Here is a 24,745-nt window from a genome sequence, read left to right on the forward strand (position 1 = left end):
TCTTTGTCTCAGTTGGGTGTTTTATAGTGTCACACTGTTCTGGGTGGTATTAGTACTGTATGAATAGTGATTGAAATTAACTATTATTCCAAAGGTCAGGTAATGTTCTGATAAATAACTGGATTCTAACACTAAAGTATATATACTTTGTCACATACTGCCAGTGGTATTAAGCTATGCTGATCATTTTGGTTTTATATGTGACCATGTTTCTGTGCAGTGTCACTGCTGGTTGGACCGGGGGAAGTTTACTAACACCTGGTTGTTTGTCTGCCAAGAATTACTAGTACGTAGAGTGGTCTCAATCTTCTAAATAACCCGTGGTAAGAAAGGGAAAATGCATATTCCCCAAAATTCTGAACTATTATTTTAGAATAGTAGAATTCACCAGCATCATCTCTTTCTAGAAATAACCGTGCTGTATAATCCCACAAACCTATGGACGATTTCTTCTATACGCAGTAGTTCAAGTGGAAACTGTTGACAGTGAGAACTCAGGATTATCCAGACTTGCACTGATGCTGTTTCTGGATAGACAGAAATATTGTTCTCCTCCTCAATTGTGGTCTCAGAAACAGATTTAAAACCTGGCCCTAAGAGTGAACTGGCCCTTTAACTTTTGAGCTTAAGCAGCGTCTACTTCACTGTCCCTGATTAGTTCAGAGATGCTTCAGTTCACAGTTTATCCTGATGTTCAACACAGGTGAGCTTTATAAGAATAATTCAACCATAGTTTTTCTTTTTTTTTTATTACAAGAATATTGATTATATTTTTTGGTTTGCACTGAAACGTGAAAATACAAAGTTTGGGTATCTTGTACACAAATTTGGTTAGACAGGCATCACAACTACTCAGCCCAAACACTACCACTTCTCCAGTCATCCACACATTAACAAAAGCTCCACATTAAACAGAATTACCAGCAAAACATCAGCCAACAAAACACACATGAACACTCACCGTCAAATTCATTAACTCACTTATTCACACATTCACACACGCACACACACACATTGTTAGGGCGTTGCTGCTCGGAGGTGTTGATATTAGATACAAAAATAAAACAGGATTTGACAACACCATCTATTTCTTACTGGTTATATACACTGTGTATATTACATGATAGATATATTACGGCTGTTAAACTGAACACATAAAAGCACTTCAACAGGCTGTCAGAGCTGGTTTATGAAGGAGACTAAATATTGAGACAGGTGTCTTGAACTCATAACAACACAATGATTGGTTCATCAGACTCTTACCTATTTCCTGACGTGGGATTTGTGACATTAAAAATAGGAAACACGAATCTCTTCTGAAGAGCCTTAGAAAACAGTCACTTCCTGCATGTTTGTGTTATGATTGCATTCATCTGTACCTCTGCCAGGTAACGCTGAAATACATCAAAGGATGTTCGTAATGACGGACAATTGGTTGCCATGGCAATGCCACTTTTTTTTTTTCTTTTAAAAGAATCTCTCTGTTTGCGTTGCCCAGAGTACCCATCAGACATTGCTATCACTGTGACTGATAGAGAATGCTGACAACTCAGATGTTCATTAGTGTTTCCAGCATCTGCTGGTAAACTGAATCTTGTTCCCAGTTCAGGGGACGTGACAGCAGGATGAAGAATGAAGGAGGGGACAGCTGTCGGATGTTGTTGTTTAGCCCTGTAAGTCACTCAGGCTTTATTTCCCCCGATGACCGGTCAGCTGTCTGGCAGGAAACACTTCATCATTAAAATAATCTTGTTATGAGGTAAGCGAGAGCGCAACAGCCTCTCAAAATCAAATAACGCCATTCCCATAATGCCGCTTCTGTCGACGCCCTGGGGCCCTGGGGAAATGTTACACTATACCCGCAGTATTAGAAACGTTTGTTATTCTGCTGCTGTGAGAAGCAAGCTGAGCCCTTCTATGATCGCGTTAATGAATACAGTACATTAGCTATTACTGCACAACCTGAGGCAACGGGGCCACATCCAGGTGTGAATATTCACACAGTGGAGCTGTCACAGTCTCTCTGTCATTACCAGCAGTTCAGACAGTCCTCACATCTCTGCAGGTGTCGGTTACCAGCCACTGTCAGTCTTGTTGTCCTCAGTTGTCCTTAGCCAGGTAACCCATGTGTGTGTTGGTGAGAAAATCACAGGTGGGGATGCTACTGACCGCCTGGTGGATGTTCATGGCTGTGATCTCTCTTGGAGCCCTGAAAAACCCCAATGTACCCAAATTAGGATATTGAGCATGGGAAATATGTGTCCCAGACTGCCTGGGACATCAGCGACTGGCCTCTGAATATTTATGACTGTTTGTCATTAAATGCTTTGTTGAATGTTCAGCTCTGAATCGTGTCACTAAGAGGTCTGTTATTTCAGTTCAGCTCCCTGCTGTCTTGCATAATGTAAATGGCACAAAACACACACAAAAGACTTGGCAGGCAAGAACAAAGCTTAAATTGATGTGTTCCAGAAAAAAAAAAACAAATACATAAATAAAAAGATGCAACTCCTTGGTTTCTGCATGCAAATGTTTAGGTAAGCTGGTCGTGAAGTTGGCAGATGTTACCGGTACTTGCAGAGTCATAACTGAGCACAAAGCACACACTGCTGTGTTTGTAAAATGCTTATATCTACAGTATTTTACCAAATGCAGAAACACAAAATATTATTCTTACATTAATGAAACAACTGAAGGTGAACAATTATTATGGAATATCTTGTTCATTCAATACAATTTATTGTTTTTCTGTTGTTGTTAGGAATAATCCGAGTAGCAAACCGGTATTTTGGACAAGCTCTACATACAGTTTAACGCATGAGGTGAAAAATGGAGCACTAAGCAGGTTGCATGGTTGAGAGAGAAAAGGGGGGTGGACAAACAAAAAAAACAGAGGCTGACCTGTTCTGAGGGGATTTGGCGTAGGCCCCAGCCAGAGCTTCTCTCAGGATGTCACTGGCAAACTGCTCTGTAGCCTGAAGTGTAGACACACACACACACATTCATCATTAGTCACAAAGAAACCCACTCTCTCATACAGTACAAGGTGAAACACGCAATGCTGTGCGGGTGTACATCTCACACACACACTATATATTCATCATTCGAGTCAAGGATATGTCGAGGTAATGATGAGTTACTGTAAATGGCCAACTGCTTTTATTTTTTTTTTCTGGCCTGTAAAATGACCGACCTTCAGAATCATGGCTTCGACTACCGGAGCGAACACATTCTTCTCCACCTCGACCGGCTGGAAGGTTACCCCGATCTGAGAGACACACAGGAGTCATCGCATAAAAATGGACAAAGTGGCGCAGCTTCTTGTAGTTACTTGTAAAACCCCAGAGAGGTTCCTGACCTGCTGAGCTGTTTCACTGACAAACTGGGTGGACACGCAGGGGCCCAGGAAGAACTTGGGCTCGGCGTCAGCTTCTTGCTCTTCCTCTTTGACCTTTAGTTTCTGGCAGGCCGGGGTCACGGTGACGATGTCGACTATTTCGTCATCTGCCTCCTCCGGTTCAGTCTTCAGCAGAGCTTGCATCTGCTCCAGCCGCAGCACCAGCTCGTCGTAGCTACTCAGGGTCGACGGGCACTCTGCGGACACATGCACGTGTAAATTTAACACACCATTTCACAAGCAGCTGCACCGGCAGCGAAGCGGGAACATCAGCTGCTTCAGTATTTCACTCAGATTGCAGACTCATGAAGCTTGACAGTGTGTTTACAGCAAAGCTGAAAATACTGGCTCATTTTACCAGTTCAACAATTTCACAATCATAAATCAAGATATTTGTGCGAGGAGAGACGAGGAGACCGCAGAACACAGATCAGTATCTCAAACGACTCCGTGGCTCACTGTGCTTAGCAGCCTCGTCTCCCACCCTTTAGAGACAAAAGACAGAGTTAGTGAAAACTCTCTGTATCTACAACTACACAGCTGAAAAAAAAAAAAAAAAAACAGAGGCTGCACACTGGCCGCCTTCACACATGACTGGACTGCAAACACATGACTGGACCAACTGGTAACTGCTGAAGCACTACACCCACACATGCAACACTGTGGAGGGAAATATTGATCCACTTTGAGTTGCTGAAAACAGAGAAGAGTAGACTGTGAATTCAGAAGCTATGCACCAAAAAAAACCCCACACACACAGAGAAACTCACCAGGCTCGTTATCTATCTGTGTGAGGATGTCCTCGATGGACTCGTCGTCGTTCTTGCGTTGGGGCTCGGGGTCGGGTGGCGTGTAGCCCCTCTGCCGACACCACTGCACCACCTCTCTCGTCTTCGGCGGGGTGAGGGCCTGCAGGCGGGGCGAATGGTCCAACACGTCCTGGACAACCCGCTTCACCGCCACTGCTCGCTGAAGCTACACAGACACGTTCCAGGGTATATTATGTAAAACTGTACATTAGCCCTTAAAGCCCTAAAATCTGTAAACTGACACAGATTAACATTTTGTGGCTGCTAAGACTTGGTGTGTATAACTGTCGGCACATACAATCTCTCCAGTCCAATGTACATCACCTTGCAGTGTATCTTCCCCTGTCTTCATCAACTATAATGATGTGCTTCATGTCCCCTGTCCTCTAAGTAAATTAGTGACCTGTAGATATAAATATCCACGTCTAGGCTCGTCTGAGAGCCTTTTATAGACGTACAGAAAGAGAAAAGACAGCTAAAACAGGGGCTGGCCTGTATGGGATGTTGATGAATGCATTACAAAGAGAAGAGAGGAGACAACGCGGCAGAGATACACATCTGACCAGACAGATAGGAAGACATGAGGCAAACAGAAAGCAGGCTGAGTCAGAACTGAGTGACAAGACAGATTACAGAGACAAAAAAAAAATTGCAAACAATGCAAATTATCAATGACATTATAGACGTCAGTGCCCTGGAACCTGGAGTTTAAGAGTTAGCAAGTGGGTGCTGTCACTCTGAGATAAAAACAGGGCTAAATTAAACCTTTACTCTGAAGGAAATGTGTTCAATATAACACCTAATCCTGAGAAAATAAGTTACACTGCTTTCTCTCTTTAAACCACAGCAAAGACACAGCCAATGATGTTTTACAAATGTGTTCAGACATGATAAGATATTTTGACTACTTCTATTTTTCCCAACAAAATTATTCTCCCAACTAATAAACATGTTCACTGCCCTTCTGGGACTTTGACAGTACTGAGGCTGTACAGCATTAAATTTGAATTTTAAGCCTTTAACCCTCGTTTCATTAGGCAAACAAACGCAGAAAGAAAAGTCACCTCTGATGCTCTGCGCTTGCCAATATTCCAGGAATAATACTGTTCTGTCGAGGAGGCACAGAATGGATGGGAGTCTTCAGCTAAGCAAACAAACAAACAAACAAAACAAAACCCAGTACATTAGCTCACAGTCTGTTATTTTTTTAACATATGGAGTTGATTTTTATTCAGAATACATGGCAGGCGAGCTCACTTACTCTTATCTGGCACAATCAGAGGGAACTTCTTCACCACAGCTGTCAGCAGCTGCATCATGGTCTCTATGTGTTCAGTGCTGGGGAGAAGGACATCACAAAAGTCAGGTGTAGCGTGAGAAAGTATTCACAGAAATGGCAGCTGGGAAGAGAAAGTGTTCTTAAAACCCTCCATTAATATTCCAGTAGATATGTGATAGCTTTAATAAATGAAGCCCCACTAATTTTCACTGAGAAAATAGTTTAGCAAGTTAAAAACGGATGTTAGCACTTCAAATAAATACGCTCAATGATGACTTGGTGTCACTGCGAGAGAAAAATCTGTTTCTGTACTTGCACATTTTCTCTAAAGAAACAAATCATCTGCCCCTCTAGGAATTAATTATGTACTGTAAGTGAAAGTAGCATCGTGACTTGTTCTCACACTTACTTGATGAGGTCGTGCGTAGAGTTATTTGCCACTTGTTCCTGCTTGACGGTGGTAGCTGCAGAGGGAACATGGGTGGAGGTGGGGACAGGAGCAGTCACCGGGGGTGATGGACCAGCTGTGACAGCTGTCCCAGCACCTGGCTCTGTCTTCACTGTGGCAGCAGAGGGAGAGAAGAAGAAGAGAGAATGATTCATTTTATTAAACTCACATTATGAGAAGATGGTACGGGGGGTGTACTCTGTCTGAGAATGGGTATTAAATTTCAGTACTTTGACCTTCCAAAACAGTCTACAGCATCCAGAACTATTACTTACTCAATACTGGTGACAAATACTGTGTCAGATTCTTGTTTACTTACTTATTCTCTATTATCACAAAGAAAGATTTTAAACACAATTTGAATATTGTAGCAGTATAAATTAAGTTTAATACAAATGTTATTTGTATTAAACACGTGCACTTTAGTTTAATCTTAAAATCGTAATAAAAGTTTAATCTTAATGAAAGGGCTTTTGTACAAACTGTTACTTAGTAAAATAAATTATCAAAAAACTACACCTTCTGTATCACTACCAAAACTAGCTCAGATGTTGTACTACCACTGGTATAAAAAAAAACAAAAAAAAAAAACAATCCCACAACCCTAACTATAGCATGGTGAAAGAAAATGGAGGATGGGAATAAAAGAGGGAGAGGATGAGGAGAGTGAATGGAGTGGGGATGGACCCCTCTCACCTTGTGCCAGAGGCAGGGCAAGGGAGGGGGAGGCCTGGATGGCTGGACTTGGGGAGGCTCCAGCTCCAGCTGCTCCGGGGGTGGTGGAAGAGGTGGAGGAAGAGGAGGGAGTAGTGGAGACTGGGCCTTTAGACACTACTGTACAGAGAAGAAAACACACACACTCAGGATGGATCGATGGGCCATTAGGCAAACAGGCTTAACAGTTAGATGAAAAATGAGAAGGGTGGAAGATGGGTCTCACAGAAGCTGTTTGCTGCAGAGAGAGCAGAAACTATAGCATGTTTGAGCGCCTGTCGTAAATCACACTGTGCAGCCATAGGTACTGGCAAAATAAACTCAGTTCAGAAAGACAAACCGAATAAAGTGGCTGTTTGCTATTATATTCTTACACTCATGAACTAATCTGGGAAAACATTTAGTTAAGTACAACATGCTCTGTCTCAACATTTGTTCCTCAGAACGTTGTTGTACAAGATGTGGAACACCGACAAAGAAATCAGTTTCATTGCAGCTTCATGTTTTATTCTAATACTGTTGCTAGTTCCTTTTAGCTACCTGCAGAAGTGATCATTTTGATGTTGAGCACCCAGTTTTTTGTTTTTTTTCTTTTTATCTGGAACGCATACTCATTGTCTTTTTTTGTCATAAAAAGACACCTTACCTTTCCCGACAGGCATGAGTATGGTCTGCAGTCCTCCAGACCCAGTGCCAACCCCCAGCTGCTTAAGCTGGTTGGCAGGGATGGTTAAGACTGTTTGCTGTGAACTGGAACCTCCAGAGTGGATCTTAAGCATACCTGAACAAAACACCGCATTCAATAAGTAGATCAATATATTATTTTAACTAATATTTAACTTGTACACACATTCACACCAGGGGATTGATGCAGTGTGAGGTTTCTCTCTAACCTACCTGAGAGAGTTGCACCAGTCTTCCCCCCTCCAGCTGCCATACCGCTGACTAATGAGGCTGCGGTGACCAATGACGTGCCACTGCTTTTGGGCACACCCACCACGGTCCCCACACCTGCACCCTTGGACATGCTGATGACAGGCATATTGGCAATGCTTTTGGCAACTGTTACCACAGCTCCCGTTGAACCGGCAGCGCTCTTTGTCATTGTGGCAGGGTTGCCGGCACCCTTGACCAAAGTGGCCACGGCGGTCTTCGACAGGCTGCCGCCAGCAGCAGCAGCAGCAGCACTGGCGCTCTTAGCTGCGCTGATTACTGCTGCTTGGTTCGCTGCCACCAGGAGCGAGTGGTGCTGAGAGGCAGGCTTCCCACCATCGGCGGCCTGCATGAACGCACAGAAAACACAGCTGTTGACCAGGAAATAAACTCTTTCACTCTATGTCAGTAAAGTCAAAGGTTGCTATAGTGTGCGTACCATGCTTCCACATTACCGCACAGCTAAATTACAATGATCTTGTGATCTTGATTTTGTACATTCATTTGAAAGCTATCAGTTTTTATTGGCGTGACAACTTTCATTTACACGCTTAAAAATATTCCAGAAGGCAAAATCGGGTGACACATCTCACCCCCTTTGCAGTCACACAACAGTGAATGTGTAAATCATATGGCAGTGATTTATGTGAAAATCCAGTCAAAAATACACACTGGTGTTTATAAGGGAGAGAGGGACTGCTGGGAAATTAAATTCACTCCGGTTGGACTTTAGAGTTAGCGTTAACTGTCTTTTCTCTGCTTTGCTCACATTTGTTTCCCAGTGTCGTGCAACTCAGACTGAGCTGAGCCGATCAGGTCACTGGTTTTAGGGAATTCTCAAAGACAAAAGACTCAGTTTCCCTCACAGAGAGAGGCCTTGTAATTCAATTAACAGTCCTCAAAGAGCAGTTTTTCCAAAACAGTTTTTTTTTTTTGTGTTTGCGTCAACATTACCAGAGCAGCGATTATTTTTCTCTGTTTGTTACATACTGTGTACATATTTGTTTTTGTGTGTTTGAGCCTCTAGGAAGCCTTTCTGTGTGTTTCCATTCCTCAAGTTAATGAGGCCAGTGACTCTAAAGCTGTAATCACCAAGACCACTGCTGATAGACTACTCAGGGCTCTTCACACTCTCTGCTCTCTCGAACAAATACACAGCCGACCTTACAACCGCACTCACACTGGATCACTCCTCTTTTCCATGTATTCATACTGCAGTGACACAAACACTGCCTCATTAGAACATTTACTCCGCTTGTACAAAAATGTAAAAACAATGAAAATGTATCAACTTGGATTATTCCTTATACAAAAGCATCTACCTGCTTGTTACATACATTAACGTTAAGTTGGTGGACATTTAACTAGTTAGGAAATCTTACTTAAAAACAACAGAATTAGTTTTTAGGCATGAAAAAATACTTTCGCTCAATTTTAATGTAACTGCTGTTTTATTTTGAAGTCAAAAGAGAACAGCTGTCAGGCAGAATAAAACAAAAAAATATGAGGACTGTGAAACTAGCCTGTTGTTGGCTGCCTGCTGCTGCAGCACTGACAGAGCTGGGGGTGGAGCTCGCAGCAGTGATGACTCCACCGGTCATCCTCAATGTGGTCGTCCCCGGCTTGGACAAGTGGCCCGCTGCCGCCGCTGTTACAGTCTTTACAGAGCCGTCCGACAACTTCACCTGTGCACCCTGGGAGCCGCCCACCACCTGTCAATCACGGAAAAACTTCAGCAACAGTCCACATGAATGTACTAAAACTGTTACGGAAGCAAATGAGGGGGCAGAAAATTCAAAGCACAAAAAAAATCAATACAAAACCCGAATTTTCTCTCCAGACTTTGACAAACCCACACAGTTCAACTTTTTCCTAGAGGGAACTTTGTTAAACATTTTCTTTAAAAACCTCGACAAAAATCTACAACACACAATAACCCACACTGGCTGTATTAAGCAGAATGTGGATACTACTTGTAATCTGGACACTGCAAACAGCCAGAGCATATTTTCAGGAAGAGCAAAGTGGTTAGAGATGGAAACAGCTCCTGTGCTGTTATATAAAATGAGACAGATTAAACTGCATGAGGGGACTTGTCCACTTCCAGCCCAGCAGCACGTGGGTAAGTTAGACCAACACCAGCTGTTGCCTGGACAAGTCTTTCACTGTTACAACCAGCCACTCGCTCACACATGGGATGGAACAAATATACTCAAATACTGTTTTTTTGTGCATTTGCTTTTATACAAACTGTTTGGTTATGAAATGTAACCAAGACTAATTACCGCCTTGTGTTTGTGTGCCTCCACCAACCAGTCAAATTGAAGTTTACATTCATATCTGTCCAGACCCATATATTATATGTAATGAAGAATTTGAAAGAATTTAATAAAAGGGATGAAGTGCATTCTGTCATAATCAGAGTGTCAGGAATAAAAACATAATTCAACAGGACTCTGTATGACAAAATTAAAAGGAAAATCTTTCAGCTATTGGTATATCTGAAATTAAATAGGAGAATAGTGTCAAACTGGAAGTATAACGTGGTCACAAACTGCCAAAGATAAAAGGTTAGCAGACACAGATAATATAAAGATGGGGTGCAGCAGTAAGCAAGAATGAGGTCACAGGCAAAAAAAAAAAAAAGATATTTCAGTGAAATGAGAGAAAACGGGGCAGCCAGGGGTTCTCAGCAGGGACAAAGGTGCAGGCAAACACATTTAAGCAAAATAATCTTAAAACTGTACTAATAATGTTGCTGGATCCTCAGTCGTTACCTCCCCACAGACTAGTCAGTTAATATCAGATACTTCTTGTAGATCTTAACTTTATCAAACCCAGGCTGCTAGTGTGAGAGAGTTTAGGGACAAAATCACAGCAGTAGTAACTACAGCAGCTTCCAGTAAGGCCAAACAGGACACAGTAAAGTCCTGCCCTCAGAAAAGTCTCCCATACTGACCTGAGCCAGAATGGCCGCCTTCTGTCCAGCTGTTACACGGATGGCCTGCTGGGTAACAGCTGCTGGAGATGATGCAGCTGAACTGGAGCCCCCCTGCTTCCCTGAACCCTGCGCTGGCTGACCAACCAGAAATGTACCCTGGGAAAATGGACAAACAGGGTTAGGGATGGGCCGGCAATCCAGCAACATATTACTCTAAATTCAGAGTCAGTGGAATTGTCATGATCCAACATTGCGCAGTACAGTATCAGTTACAACCTAATATCATATAATAATTTGAATGCTTAATTTTAAATAATTAAATTTAAACCAATCTTAAGATTATCATGCACGCTTATGTGATATTCACTAGGTAGATATTTTCATAAGGTGCAAGGCCTGACGATGGTGAGCATGTTTCATCTTTTATATCTCATAATAGCTTACATAAAATTCATTGAGCCTTCTTTGAAATCAATTCAACAACAGATCAGCATCTTAACTTGAGACTGTGTGTGGGATATATAAGCAGTAAATTTTCAGCGTTAAAAAACACTTTAAACTTAGATGGAAACCTCAGTGAAACCTCTGCAGACAACTTCATTATATGCTGCAGGCTAAATGCACAGACAGCACTGTTCTAAATCTGACTGCAGGATCAATAACGCTATAATGAATGTGTCTAATTAAGATCACATCAGGCTCCATCTCTACTAGAATACCAAAATCTGAAATTCACTCAGGAACAGAAAAAAAAAACATTTTGCTGATTGTATGTACTGTGCACACGTTGATGAGTATTAGATGGATAAAGCATATTTATTTTCCTATAAACACTTGTGAAACGCTTCATAAAATAGTTCAAAACATGCAAGTAAAGAAATAGTAATGCTCTAGTACACAAAAATAAGAACCCACAACAACACAAAAGACATCAAGGAGAAATTATTTATACCAGAGTGTGCATGTCTCCAAGTTTTGTATTGTAGCATAATTGCATTTCTACCCACCTGTGGGGTCTGTTTCAGGATATAGGACGTGTAGGAGAGGTTGGAAGGCAGACTGCTCGAAGAGGAAGAGGAGGAGGAGGAGGAGGTCTGAGAGCCCCCAGCGCCTGCTGACGAGCTGCTCTGGGACTGCTGACCTAAATTACAGACAGCCACATACACATCACTTTCAAATCTGACAAACAATCCTGTTAGTCTTTATCCCAAATAACAGATCACCTTCTATTGAGTAATACGAGCAATATCAAATAAGCAAAAGCATATTTATGATAAATGATTCCGAGGCAGAGCTGGATGAAGGAATGTTGGTTTACAGCTGTGAAATTTATATTTTAGATACAGCTGGAATGCTGCTAAATCTCTTTAATCTCACTGCAATTTGACGGGGAGTGTGCCGTGTGAGGGATTCTAGCTGGAAGTACACATTAAATACTCTGCAGAAAGAAACAGATGATTACTACTGATTCACTGTCCGGGAGGTAGCGCGGCAGCCAAAATCTGTAACTGCCACCAGTTTGCCTCAAGTTGTAGAGTCACTTCAAAAGTGAGTCTCTTACTTTTGTTGACGTTTATGATGAGCCGAGAGCAATAGTATTTTTAATTCAGCTGTCTGCAACTTGAGGCACGGAGGAAAATGTCAGGGCAAAGGGCTTTTTTTCTGGGAGAGTAACCCCGGATACTGAGTCACCTACACAATCAAGTACTTGTTTCAGAGTTCCATGTAAAAAACACAGAAAGAGAAAACGTTGGTATTTTTACTGATTAACTACATGATATCACATGCCTGCTTAGAAACAATGTGTAGTGAGAACCATTTGTAGGCTTCCCACACTCACTTGGAAATCAAATTACCATATAGGCCCCAAACTGAAGACAATACTTTTCTTTTCCAGAAAACTATATTTTAAAGTGCAGGGTGTATTTAGGTATCCACAGCATGTGTTTTTCTTAAATAAACTGAGTATCTTTGTTGTGTTACAGGGTTATTTGTAGCCCTCATATTGCTGAGTGAGTGAGCTTTTACCCATCTGTCTATGCCACGTCTGCTAAAGTAAATCAGCCCCTTCAAGTGTCCAATAAGACGGACTCTAACCAAAATAAGATGTTTGCTGGCTGATGTGTTTTACTGCTACAAAGACACACTGTCATGAAGCGTCAAGTCGGAAGAGATTTTTAAAAACTGCCAACAGTTAAAGAAACTCTCACTAGTCTTAAAAACCAACATGATGAAAGGAGGTGATATGGCTAAATGACTATTAACTGATAGTTGAATACTGAAGTTATTTTGCCAGTGTCTGTTTTTAAAAGAATTAATACAGGATGTAACATGTCTCACTTGCGCTGGAGGCTCGGAGGATAGCTCCCTGTGGGATGAGAAGCAGCTTTCCCTTTCCTGACGGGTTCTTACTGTTGGTGGTCAGGTAGAGCTTGGTGCCTGGAGGCAAATTGGCCAGATTGGCTAGGTTGTTGGCTGGCAGCTGAAGAGTAGCCATCACTATGGACATATAGAGACAGACAGAAAAACCAGTTCCTTACATTTTTATTACTAATTACTAATCAAAATGTGTGACTATTGTGTGTGTGTGTGTGTGTGTGTGAACTCTGACCTCCACTCTTGCCACCTGAACCACCAGCCGCCTTGGCAGCAGCTTGCTGACCAGAGATGCCACTGGCTCCACTGACGATGGCTTTAGCGACTCCCTGAGCCAAAACCTGCTTCCCTCCCATCACCTTGGAGACGGAGGGGTTGCCCTTGGCGACCAGAATCTGTCCACTGCTGATAGCCACCTGTTTGACAGCGGACTGAAGTGTTGAGCTAACAGGAATACCTAACATCTAGAAATAGGAGAAGTGCAAAACCGACCTGTTGAATGACTGGAACTTTTGATAACACATGAATGAAACTATTAACATGTAAATGACTGGTATGCTTCAGTGTGTACGGGTATAATGCAACAGAGACTGACCTTGCCAGTCGTGGCCCCTGTGGCCCCTCCTGCCTGTTTCTGGGCCGACACAGAGATCATGTGACCTCCCTTCACTGCGACAAACTGGTGTGCTGCTGTAGCGGCAGGTTGCTGCTGGCTGGTTACTGTGGAAACCATCGGCTGCTGCTGTGTTGAAACTTCTCCCGGCTCTTGCTTGATAATAACCTGCACAAGAAGTGAGTGCACACAGAGAGAGGGACTGTAACACGATGACCCCCGTGCTTTGCTGCCACAACAGGTTGTAGATGTTGCAACTATTTGGTCGAAATTTTAAATTTTACTCTCTACTAAGAAAAAAAAAATACATCAATTCATGATTAACATAGCATACTTTGACAGTAAATCTGGATCCCAATATTCTTTTTCAACAGGATACAGATAGGAAGGCAGCAAGAAGAAATTTGTTGCTTAGAACAGATTTTTGAAAATCAGCATCATCATTTATTCATCAAGGAGATGTTTTTATATTCCCCATCTGTCCCCATCTGCCCCCATCTGCCCCGGCATCTAGTACTACAACAGACGCAAGCAGCCATCCGCAGAGAAAACTATAGAATCTGAGCCAATCACAGTGCCCCTATAACAAAAGAGAAGATTCGAAAGAAAAAATCATATTTCATTCTTTGTGGATGGTGATGGAATGATGAGCATGTGGGAGTGGGAGGATTTTTCAGCTGGGTATTGACACTGAGTGAAACAGAACCATGCAATTCTCTCTGCAAAGCTCCCCACACACCCTCCCATCTTCAGTGTGATGTCCCATTTAAATAGCTTGCCAAGGCACTCACATCTGCTGAAGATAGCACCCTGGCCTACTATTAATATCATGCTGCTTTGTTAAAGATACAGATACTACAGGGACAGACTATCTTCACAGTGGGAGGGGAAAGAGCCGCTAAAAGAGATATTTTAGCTCATATGAATTTGTGTTTACGTTCGAAACCATTAGGACTATCAACTCACCTTCACCCCTGAGGAGAGGAAGGTGCCGGTGTGAACTTTCGGGGCTGGAGAGCGAGCACCTTGAGCAGCAGACTGTTTGGCGGAGGGGCTTCCTGTTGAGTAATTTACACACAAACACACACAATAAGTGATGGAGTAGAGGGCTGCACTCAGGACGGCTCACTGCAGTTCCTGTCATTCTTTCCACAGACTTCAAGGTCTTTGTGGTGCCAGGTGACAGTTTCTAGTCAGGATTGCTCACTGTGGGTGTTGAAGGTGAGCACGGCTTAAAGTTTCGCCCCTTACCTACTGCATTAAAAAAAAATTTTAGCCACAACACCTACATCAACCTCATCCAGCTTGATAAAACATTACTTAATGGCACTCCAGCCCTGCTGCCAGATCAGGCTGAGCTGTGCATTTGTGGAGGAAGTGTGGGAGTGGCTGAGTAGGCAAAGGAGAGTGAGCAATCTAAGAGCTCCTAAGTGGAATATGAGTCGCCACTGCTGATGTGAGGACGTAAATACAACAGCCTTGGTGATGTAAGATGACTCTGCTCACTGATGGGGTAACATACACACAAAGCGCACGCCTGCTTCAGCTGATAGTGAACTATCATCTTTGCAGATAACTGCACACCTAATTCATGGAGAAAAATACACACATTAACACAATATAAATTTAATGTCAGTGTGGGGTCTCATCCACCTCATCTGGCCATGAAAAACAGCAGCTCAGTCACCATGGTAACCTCGCATCCAGCAACCACCCTGCTGACTCAGGACACGTCATACTTGAGGAGAGCAAAATGGGGACAAAAGAGAGACACTGGGACAGAGAGAGAGACATGGGGAAAAAAAGAGACGAAAGGGAGGGAGCACAAAGAACTAGATAAGGGGGTAAAAGAGGACAAGCAAGAAAGAAGTACAAAAATAGAGAGAGAAAACGAGGGTGAGGAAGGGGGAGTCTGGAAGGTATTGTTCATCTGTTCTGCTGTAAAGTACATTCTTCACAGCCATTTTTATCTGCTATGTGGGCGGCTCCGACACTGCTTCGCGATTTTGCTGCAGGTCCACTTCCGATTTCAAGAGGCACTTTGAGTAGGAGATGTGTACCTGTGGAGGCGGAGGATGAAGAAGCCATGCCGATCACCTGGCCTGGCTTGTCAACAATGATATATGGGTTGTTGAGCACTGACGAGCTCTGCTTGCCGTGGACAGGGGTGGAGGTGGTGGGCGTGCGAGGCAGCGGGGAGTGGCTCGGGGTGGAGATCGGAGACCCTGTGGAGGAGGAAGTGCACAGGCTCTTAGATGAATTATTCTCTTTAAACCTGTTAATAACAAATTAACATTGATAAAAATTCAACTACATGAATACTTGTTGAGATTTTGCCGAAATCAAGCTTTCGAGGCCAAGTTATTAGAGTTGGGTGAATATTTATGATTTTTGACTTTTGAAACATGGTTCAAATAAAAAAAAGAAATTTGACAGAGAATCAGTAAAGAGAATGATGCACAACATTTCACTAGGAGGTTCAAAACTTTGAACTCTTGCTTGGAAATGTGAAGATATAAAAAGTGTTTCATGATACATATGCATGCATATGTACTGAATGTATTTGATGTGTCTCCACTCTTCAATCTTGTGTGCCACCGGCTGACCACTGATGTCACTTTACTTTGCTGGCAGCTGCATTTATGGCAATTTGGCCAAAAAATTTCGCCATCCATTTTTCAAATCTCAATAACCTATAAAACAGATTTCTTTAATTATCAGGTTGTGACAGCAGAAACAATGTCTAGAATTTCTGCTTAGAACAGTAGAAATGTGTGCTTGGAGGAACTCATGAGAAGTATTTTATCCCTGCTGAGCAGTACAGCATATTCTGAACAATGACAGCATTTTAAATAATTAGACAAAGTGAAGAATGAGCATCAATACCAGAGAACAAAGTATGTGAACTACAAGAGACAGAATAGAATTAAAAACTCTAACAAAAGTTAACATAAAGACAGATTGAGTATTAAATAATTATCAGGTGAAAGGATGTTACTAAAAGTTCTATTTGTTTCTACATTTGAGAAAAAAAATCACTTTCTTATTTAAGAAGCGGGTGGTTTGCAAAGCGATGAAATGGCCGCTGGTGTCGATGAAAGTTACCTGAAACTATTTTGCAGCTCATGGTGATTGGCTGGAACGATTTCCCGGGAGACTCTGCAGGACTGGGTGGCTGTCCTTGTGGGACAATCTTACAGCTCGCTGTGATGGGCTGGAAGGCAGAGTTACCATGGGAACCCAGGGTGATCCTGTCACCAGATTTGGGTCGGGTTGGGGTACGTTCACCAGCAGTGAGGCCTGAGCTATGGCCCCCTGTACATCTCCCCACCTCTGCTTTGATGAGACCTGGGAGGAGATGGAAGAGTATATTTCAGTTACGCTCCCTTTCAATCTCGTGTGCATTCTGTTACTAAGTTACAGCTGTAGGAAAAATATGTACTGAATACTAATTATTGAATTTAGACAGACTGTGAAACTGAAACCTGGTTTAGCGGAGGAAAATGATCCACAGCTGAGGGGATCAAACTGAGTCTCTTTGTGCTTAGTAAACTCGTCACCGAGCTACAGCTCATACCAATGCTACTTAAATTATTATTCATTGTGTTTGAGCAAATACATGAGTTACCTGCATACAGAGAGCTTATAAACTGACTGGTTTTGTAAATGAGAACCCTGCTTACCATTCAATAAATATTAGTATCTTAAGGTATTCTTTGGACTGACAAAGTTATGTTCACATCCAGTGTCACCAAATCAAACTGTGTATCCTCAAGGCCAAACAAACACTGAATGCATTCGTTCTCCTCCTTTGTTGGTGCAATATTATGTTTCTTTGCCAGGTACAGTGAAACAGCACAAAAGCAGCAGAAGGACTGTGTATTGCGTCGCCTGTAGGCTTGTGCATGCGCCTGTGGGTCAACATGTGCCTGAATGATACAAAAAAAAGCAGGGACCCACTTTTATTAGTGGTAAAAAAAACTCTAAAGGGAACCTTTAATTCCTAAAATATAAGTATATCTTTTTATGGTCATGTATAAAAGACTACATGTTTCTGTTAACATACCTTTGTCTACGCTGGATTCATGTGACATGGGTGAACTGGAGCGTCCATAACTTTGGGCTTGGGAGGTGGCCGACACAGGGCTGGCCGCTCTGGGGGTCACCTTGGACGAGGAAGGCTGAGGGATGTAGTCGTCCCCAAAAGAGTTCCTATAGAGCTCCACATCAACCACCTGGAACAAATATAACTCATCGTCAAGAGTAAAGCTCTGAGAATGAGTCACTGCACGAAACAGAGTGAACGCTTAGAACTTACAGTTTCTGCCCCCAGTGTCTGCAGCCCAGTGTACGTTCTATCCAGCTGTAGGAAAACAAAAGAGAGATCAAAATAAAGACTTTTATGGTGTTTAGGCTACACAGCAGAGGTAGTAAACTGGATAAATGAGATGAAACCGCTACTACAACTAACAGCTGCGAAGTCTCGTTAATTTAAAATACATAATCATAACAAAAATCATAAAATTACCATAAAATCTCGAGAGGTTTTATAATCTATTGCACTACACAATACACCCGCACAATACAATGCACTTCTTTGCCAATGTCCCTAAACTACATCTGCTGTTTTGCTTTAAAATATACCCTTGTAATTTGTCGCTTTGAAGTGACAATAAATTGACTACTAGTGTCTCGTTTGCAATTTATCAGTGGCAGTACAAAAGCCATCATAACACTGGGATGTCTGTCTGAGGAGTTAAAACTCCATATAGAAAAATACTGAAGGAGAAAACTAGCTGAGGGATGATGTGGTCTGACCTTTAACTGGTGGATGATGTCAATACGTTTGTTCCGAGGGTCTTTGAAGTGGATCTGGATCCTCACAGGAAACTCACCCCAACCACGGCGTGTTAAATGAAAGGGAGGCTCACTGAGAACAGACACATTGGGGGGGGAGAGAGCCTTATGTAAGGTCATTAAAATACAAATCTGGAAGAAAAGAATCTATAGAAGATGCATTACAATGAGTTTGTTAAAAAATAATAAGCTCCCACCCTGGATTCTGACTAAAAATCTCTTAAAATCAATGACTTGAAGGTCTTTCATCTTCTCCCCCTTTGAAGCCAGAAGTTTTCATCCCCACATAAGAGACACTAATCTGACTGCCTGTATTTACAGGGGCATGTGAACGTACATGAGTGCTATGTGTCTATTCAAGAATTCCCTGAGATTGATTCATTTGTTTTTCCTTAGTTTCATTCATCCCCTCATCTACATTCAGGCTGTGTCGAGAGTCATCAGAGAGAACCGGGCCCGTGTGGGGTTCGCTGGGAATGAAGAGCTTATGAGCGGCTGCTACGGCAACACGAGCGCCTTGTCAGCTGAAACAGCCAGGAGGCTACAGCTCAGGATAAGGATTGCTGACTGATGAAAGAGATCATTTATTCAGAAGCCACGGGCAAACTTAAATCCTTTACCACTTTTAGAGGCTAGAAACTAGACCACAGAACTCAAGGCAACAAAAGTTCTGCTGCCTTTAGGTGAATCTAGGTGTGCGACAGTGATCTACACACCTCAGTGCTTTAGGCGAAGGCGAGCCCTTAAAGACGCATGTTTTTACAAAAGACTACACTGTATGATTTAGGAGTGTCCACTATTAGTCATGTTGATGTTGACGTTTAGTCTGATTCATTGTGTGCTTTATGACGTCACAGACACCTAATTATGTGTGTGTAAAATCTGCCTACTGAGCATCTCTAAGTTCTTAGTTTGCATAAATTATAACCACTGGCATGATCTAGCTACAGTAAGTATCACTTACAGAGACAAATATTGTTTTTTACTTTCAGCTATTGTTGATGGGGACTGGGCAGGATGATCAGCATAACCACATATTCACAAGGGGGCGCTGTTTAGTAAAGGATAGTCTGTTAACTGGCGAGTCTGTGCTCCACAGTGTGAATGTCAGCAGACTGTTTTTGTACTTCACAGTGTGTCTGAAAGTTGCCCTGAATTAAACATCAGCTGATGATGAAGACAGTCTCTCACACATCCGGCTGCTATTATCTAAAACAGTTTCCTTCAGTTTGGCAAGTGGTGCGTGGAAAGAGGTGGGGCAAACTACTGACCTAGAATAATAATGTAAGGTTAGAAGTAAACATTGTGTCTACGGGCAACACAACACCATGAGGCCAAACCTTTTTTGGAACAAGTTTTCCCATGTCTCTCTAACTTCTGTTGTTGCCTGAGGTCACCACATAAAATAGCAATCAAGCACTTATCTTTACAACAAGAGAGGAGTCCTGCCTGTCTCAGAAAATGTGTGCATGACTGAGGAGCACTTGCACACACTCTATCTGTCTGCAATATGCACAAAAACAGATTGGCACACACCTGACTTCCACCAGGTCATTGGGTTTGTAGCTGGGATGCAAGAAGAACCAGACTTTCTTTACAAAGTGGTCTATGCTCGGTTCTCTCCTGGAGCCTCTAACATACACCATCCACTTATGGGTAGACTGATCATTCTCTTCCCGCTTGTCAGGGGGAATGTACCTGGGAAACAGAAAAAAAAAAATGAGTAAAGACTTAACCTCAGTAAACATGAGGGATAATGCAGAGGGATTAGATTGTTTTAGACGGTTTTAAAAAAAGAGTTTAACACTATACACGTAGCAAAACAAGGACAGGTGATGAGCATGTGGAAAGGCAAGACTGTGGAGGATCTTCACAGGCCCCCCAGGACATTCAATGTGCAGAAGATACACTGGCCTTGTCAGTCAAGCTTCCAAGAATTATGTTGTTCAAATTACACTGAACTGGAGTGGTCTCAAGGAACTGTCAGTTATGTGGATCCACTGAGACCCAGAAGGAAATAAATTAGGTAAAAGGTTATTTTCAACCTTCATCAAGACTGGGCTTGTAGCAGAACTGTGTAATGGCTCAGTTCTTCAGTGCACAATCATGCACAAGCCAAATTCAACTAACAGGCTGGGTCTTACAAGAACTGAAATGCAAAAGTACAAAGTTTTAGAGGGACAGCAACTTAAAATCAAACAACCACGGCTGCATTTAATGTTCAAATGAACCAGGCTGAAAGAACAACAATACCTCCAGGGAAACTACCTGCCAAAAGCTAATTTGTGGTTTATAACTCATTCATAGGTTTCACTTAATCAGTAACTTGTTCATTCTTTTTCAAAATGTTAAGACAAAACACTTGTCTACTTTGTACTTTAAGTTATATTAGTATCTATGTTTAACAACACCTCACCGGTTTCAACAGCTCACTGTTTTTAACAAAGGGAAATTAGGAGTATCAAAGGATTTTCCAGAGACACTGGTGATAATACTAACTTTGATGTTATGGTTGTGTGGCCTCTGACGTCTGAATTGGAAATCAGAAAGATGACAGAGCTAATAAAATGTATTAGTTTGATTACGTACTTGGATACATTCCCCACTACGATTGTCTTCTTTGCGTACAGTCTAGAGGCTTCATCTCCAGTAGTGTGGTAAGTCACCCTCTGATCTGCTCCTAAAGATGATGGCACTCCAAAAGTATCCTACAACAAATAATGAAGAACACAGCAGGCTTGATGACAGATAGAAAGATAAAAGATTAATGCTGATACCCACTTCACCTTCATCAAATAACCAATAATTATGTCATCTCTGAACTCACTTTGCCTGTATTACGTCCAGGTCTGCGCTCCTGACGGCTGCTGTCCTCTCTCCACGCTCCTTCTACATCCTTCTCAGCTCCCTCTCCTTGCTGTGAGAGGGACTCAGACTCTGAGTGGGCAAGAGAAGGAGTCTCAGAGCCCTGGTTGAGAGGGGAAGAAGAACGGGATGGGGACTCCAGAAACCGGCGGATGGCTGGATGGTTCAGCACTGCAGGGTCACTCTTAGAGGCATGCTAGAAGACAGAGGACACAGTACTGGTTGCTGCTACCACGCCTTGGACCAGCTGACCACCAAGTATGAATATACTGAACCCCAGGACATGGAAATTTACCTCTGGGAGCTTTGTCATCCCAGCATTGGCATAGTAATTGGCAACGATGCATGCCCTCAGTTTGTCCATCATCCTCCTGGCTTCATTGAGCCGCTGCAATACAATGAAATGCAATGAACTAAAATACTCTGTTTAACACCGCAAACATAAAATGTCATGATTTACACCCCATATCAACACAGTTGTGATTGTACAACACTTATACAACACATGTGAAATGTAGTTTAATAAAGGGATGAAAAGACACTTCAGTTGTATCATCCAGATACCTGACTTATCACATCAATCTCATGCTCTTTGCTCTTCATCTCCAAAGAAAACTGTTCTCTGATGATGGTCTCAATCTTCTGTACTGCAGCATCACGGGCTGTTAATGTAGAAAGACCGGGGGAACAGATATTAAAAGACCAGCAAACAACTGGGTACTGTTAGTTGTTAGCTGTCACAACGTGTAGAGCAGGTGTACTGGCTCAAGGTTCAGAGCATGAACTTACCATTATGTTCCGCCGCTTTGTTTCTCTTACTATTCTGGACCAGCGAAATATCCTCATAGTCGGGGTCATTGCCTTCTATTTTCCTTTTAACTCCTGACATGTCGCCCTGTATCAAAGAACATATAACAGCTAATTTCAGCTGATTATATCCCTTCTCCGGTGGCCAGTTGTGACTATACTTAGCATCGAGTTAGCCGGCTAGCACAGAAGCTGTCAAGGCTAATGCCCACAGCTAACTTTAGGACTAGCTAGCTAGCTAGCTTAGCAGACCGTGTACAACCTAGCATGTGGTTTCCAACTGTTAGCCCATTCTTTTTAGAAAACGACAGCCTTCAAATAAGCTAAGTTAACCATAAATCTTAAACGTATTATGTCTCGCGACGTCTACGTTAGTGAAATCCGTGCTTATCGTCCGTGCAGCCGGCAACACTGTAATGTTAGCAACCGCTACCCTTGTTTGGTAATTTAACTAGCGTTAGCACACATTTGTAGACACCGATTCAGTCCGTTTGAAATGCACACTTACGGGGCTGCCCTGTTCTGTGGAGCAACGTTTCTTTGTGAGGCGTGTGTTTTAATTCAGTGGGAGCATATCCTTTGCGTTATGCTGTATTAATCTTACACACTCGTGTTTGGCAAATTGCTAAATCTCGAGGTGGACAAACAAGCTAAACAGTGCAGAGTTAGCTTTGCACTTAAGCAAAACAACCACCGGGCGCCGCTACTTTACAAAATCTACGGTGATGCTCTGGAGAACCTTGTGGATAAAAGGCGTTATCTTCTCCTTTAAGTTTAGTTTACTGGAAAAAAGGAAATGTGATAAGATGATCAAAAACATGACCTGTCATACAGTCATTTAGCGTTAACTTCCTGCTCGGGTGACAATAAACAAGAATGGGGATGACATGCTTCCCTTTACCCAACTGAAACGAGTGCACAGATACGTCACCTCATTGTAACGTGAATGATCTGATAACAACACACAAAAGCTCTTCAAGTATTTTACACTAGAATCATTCCATGGGTAGGTTTTTTTTTTTTTTTTTTTTAGATGATTGATTTGGTAGAAAGCCACAGAACCATCACACGACTGCAGCAGAATGTGCAATGTAATGTGACTAAAAACAGTGATTTCTTTTAGTACAACAATCCACATATCCTTTTAAGCCAGGACACCTATCACCATAGTAATACTACTATTAATCTCACACGTTTAAGCCCTGCAGAACTGTCAGGAACAAGGGAAAGAAGGGCTACATGTTATCAGGATAACTATCAGCTTTGCATGCCTCATGATTATCCTTTCTTAGGACTTCACACTTCATCAGGACTCATCATTCTTGCCTGACAAGATTCACATTATCAGTAGTAAATGGTCTGGTAAATGGTAAATTAAACAAAGGATTAAAGGGATTTTTTTTTTTTTTTTAACAGATGCTTCTTAACCCTGATTCTGGCACCTTTCCAAAAGTGGCAACTATGCATACCCTCAGTTTGTCCATCATCCTCCTGGCTTCATTGAGTCCCTGCAAAACAATGAAATGCTATGCAGTTTCTTTAAGTGAAGCAGAGAGCATGCGCAGCGTGGTCAGGGGCCCATGCCTTTTCCAGCCTTTGCAAATTAACTCCTCTCACAGTACAGACCTCTCTTGCAGCAGCCTAAAACTTAGCTGCACCTTCTGATTTAATATTGTATGATTGGTTTTCACATTCATAAACTATATGTCAGTGTCAGTGTATATCACTACACAAAGTAACAGGTCTATGATATTCTAAAGTAACTCAGTTTAGAGGCTCTGTTAATACTTTACAATTTATTGAGACCAAAATAATGAACACTCATGTTGTACTAATGTTATGATCCATATCAATTCATGCCTGCTTGTGTCTCTCACCAGGATTTGTGTGGGTGTGTTGTGACAGTATGCTGCCAGTGCCAAATGTCTTATGAGCAAGATTAATGTATGTACTGACATGAGCTATGATAGACAATGTTTTCCTGGTTGTGAGTATGCGTACTTGATGAACTCTAATTTTTTTTTTCTACATTGTTTAGTGTTAGTGCAGAGACACTGTGTCCGTAAGAATCTGTGAGAGGAATGTTTGTGGCTTTCATTAAACGAAACCATAATATGAAGTATATAAATCAAAACATAAACATAAAAAGGAATCATCCTCCGAATGCTCATGGCATGGCACAAGTTGCTCAGTCCTGACTTGAAATAGTGAGACTGGTTTTATAGACTGTTTTCTTGTTCAACACAATGGCTCATTAAAATATCACAACATGATTGATTCATCCCTTGATGAAATGAAAGATTCAACAGCCAAATGGAGCTCATTGCATAAAGTTTAGTAAGACCTCAAATTGTATTTCTTATCTGTGGTTGTTTATTGAAAATCTGTGGTGCCTTCAATGAAATCTGTGCTGTGGCTGGTGGTAACAACAGCCGTAGGTTCACTAATTTAGTTTAATTTAGTAATTCTCTTTTCTATGGTTGGCAGTTTTATGTTGTGAAGACCAATGTGCTGATATTAATTTAAATGAGAACAACCAATAACAGTTGTGTTATCTATCACATCTACCACAACTGCAGCTTTTCATCTCAGTGTTCTGATTTCATTCATACTGCGCCAAAGCTGTATTATCAGGATATCTGTCTTGGCAAAATTTGATATCAAAAACTGGCATGAGGACGATCCACACCACCATTTTTAGACCAT

The 24,745-nt window shown here is 42.1% G+C and overlaps 1 protein-coding gene across 3 annotated transcripts; it reads right to left on the bottom strand.

The window, feature by feature from the left end:
• Positions 1-751: 751 nt before the first annotated feature.
• On the bottom strand, positions 752-22,702 carry yeats2 (YEATS domain containing 2). 3 transcript variants are annotated; one of them, XM_041056311.1, is made up of 30 exons: positions 22,548-22,702; positions 22,022-22,127; positions 21,797-21,894; positions 21,528-21,620; positions 21,195-21,428; positions 20,957-21,075; positions 19,904-20,065; positions 18,329-18,440; positions 17,829-17,873; positions 17,577-17,745; positions 16,616-16,858; positions 15,571-15,735; positions 14,477-14,568; positions 13,493-13,678; positions 13,133-13,313; positions 12,862-13,020; positions 11,529-11,662; positions 10,540-10,677; positions 9,104-9,292; positions 7,545-7,926; positions 7,294-7,428; positions 6,630-6,767; positions 5,895-6,045; positions 5,468-5,544; positions 5,271-5,350; positions 4,168-4,372; positions 3,359-3,594; positions 3,194-3,268; positions 2,902-2,975; positions 752-2,209 (listed from the first exon to the last, which is right to left on the bottom strand). In XM_041056311.1, exons 2-30 carry the CDS (start codon positions 22,119-22,121, stop codon positions 2,101-2,103), a joined length of 4,281 nt encoding a protein of 1,426 aa, XP_040912245.1. In that variant the 5' UTR covers positions 22,122-22,127; positions 22,548-22,702; the 3' UTR covers positions 752-2,100. The 3 variants fall into 3 exon arrangements, with proteins under 3 accessions (XP_040912245.1, XP_040912244.1, XP_040912243.1); XM_041056310.1 differs by having other exon boundaries at positions 6,630-6,764; positions 13,133-13,361; XM_041056309.1 differs by having other exon boundaries at positions 13,133-13,361.
• Positions 22,703-24,745: the final 2,043 nt, after the last annotated feature.

This window comes from Toxotes jaculatrix, chromosome 14, assembly GCF_017976425.1.
Source record: "Toxotes jaculatrix isolate fToxJac2 chromosome 14, fToxJac2.pri, whole genome shotgun sequence".
NCBI lineage: Eukaryota > Metazoa > Chordata > Actinopteri > Toxotidae > Toxotes > Toxotes jaculatrix.

Coding starts and splice junctions, on each gene's coding strand:
- yeats2 (XM_041056309.1), bottom strand. CDS start 22,121: ATGTCAGGAGTTAAAAGGAAAATAGAAGGCAATGACCCCGACTATGAG. Junction 21,895..22,021: donor CAAAGCGGCGGAACATAATG/GTAAGTTCATGC, acceptor CTACATTAACAG/CCCGTGATGCTGCAGTACAG. Junction 17,746..17,828: donor AGACACTGGGGGCAGAAACT/GTAAGTTCTAAG, acceptor TATTTGTTCCAG/GTGGTTGATGTGGAGCTCTA.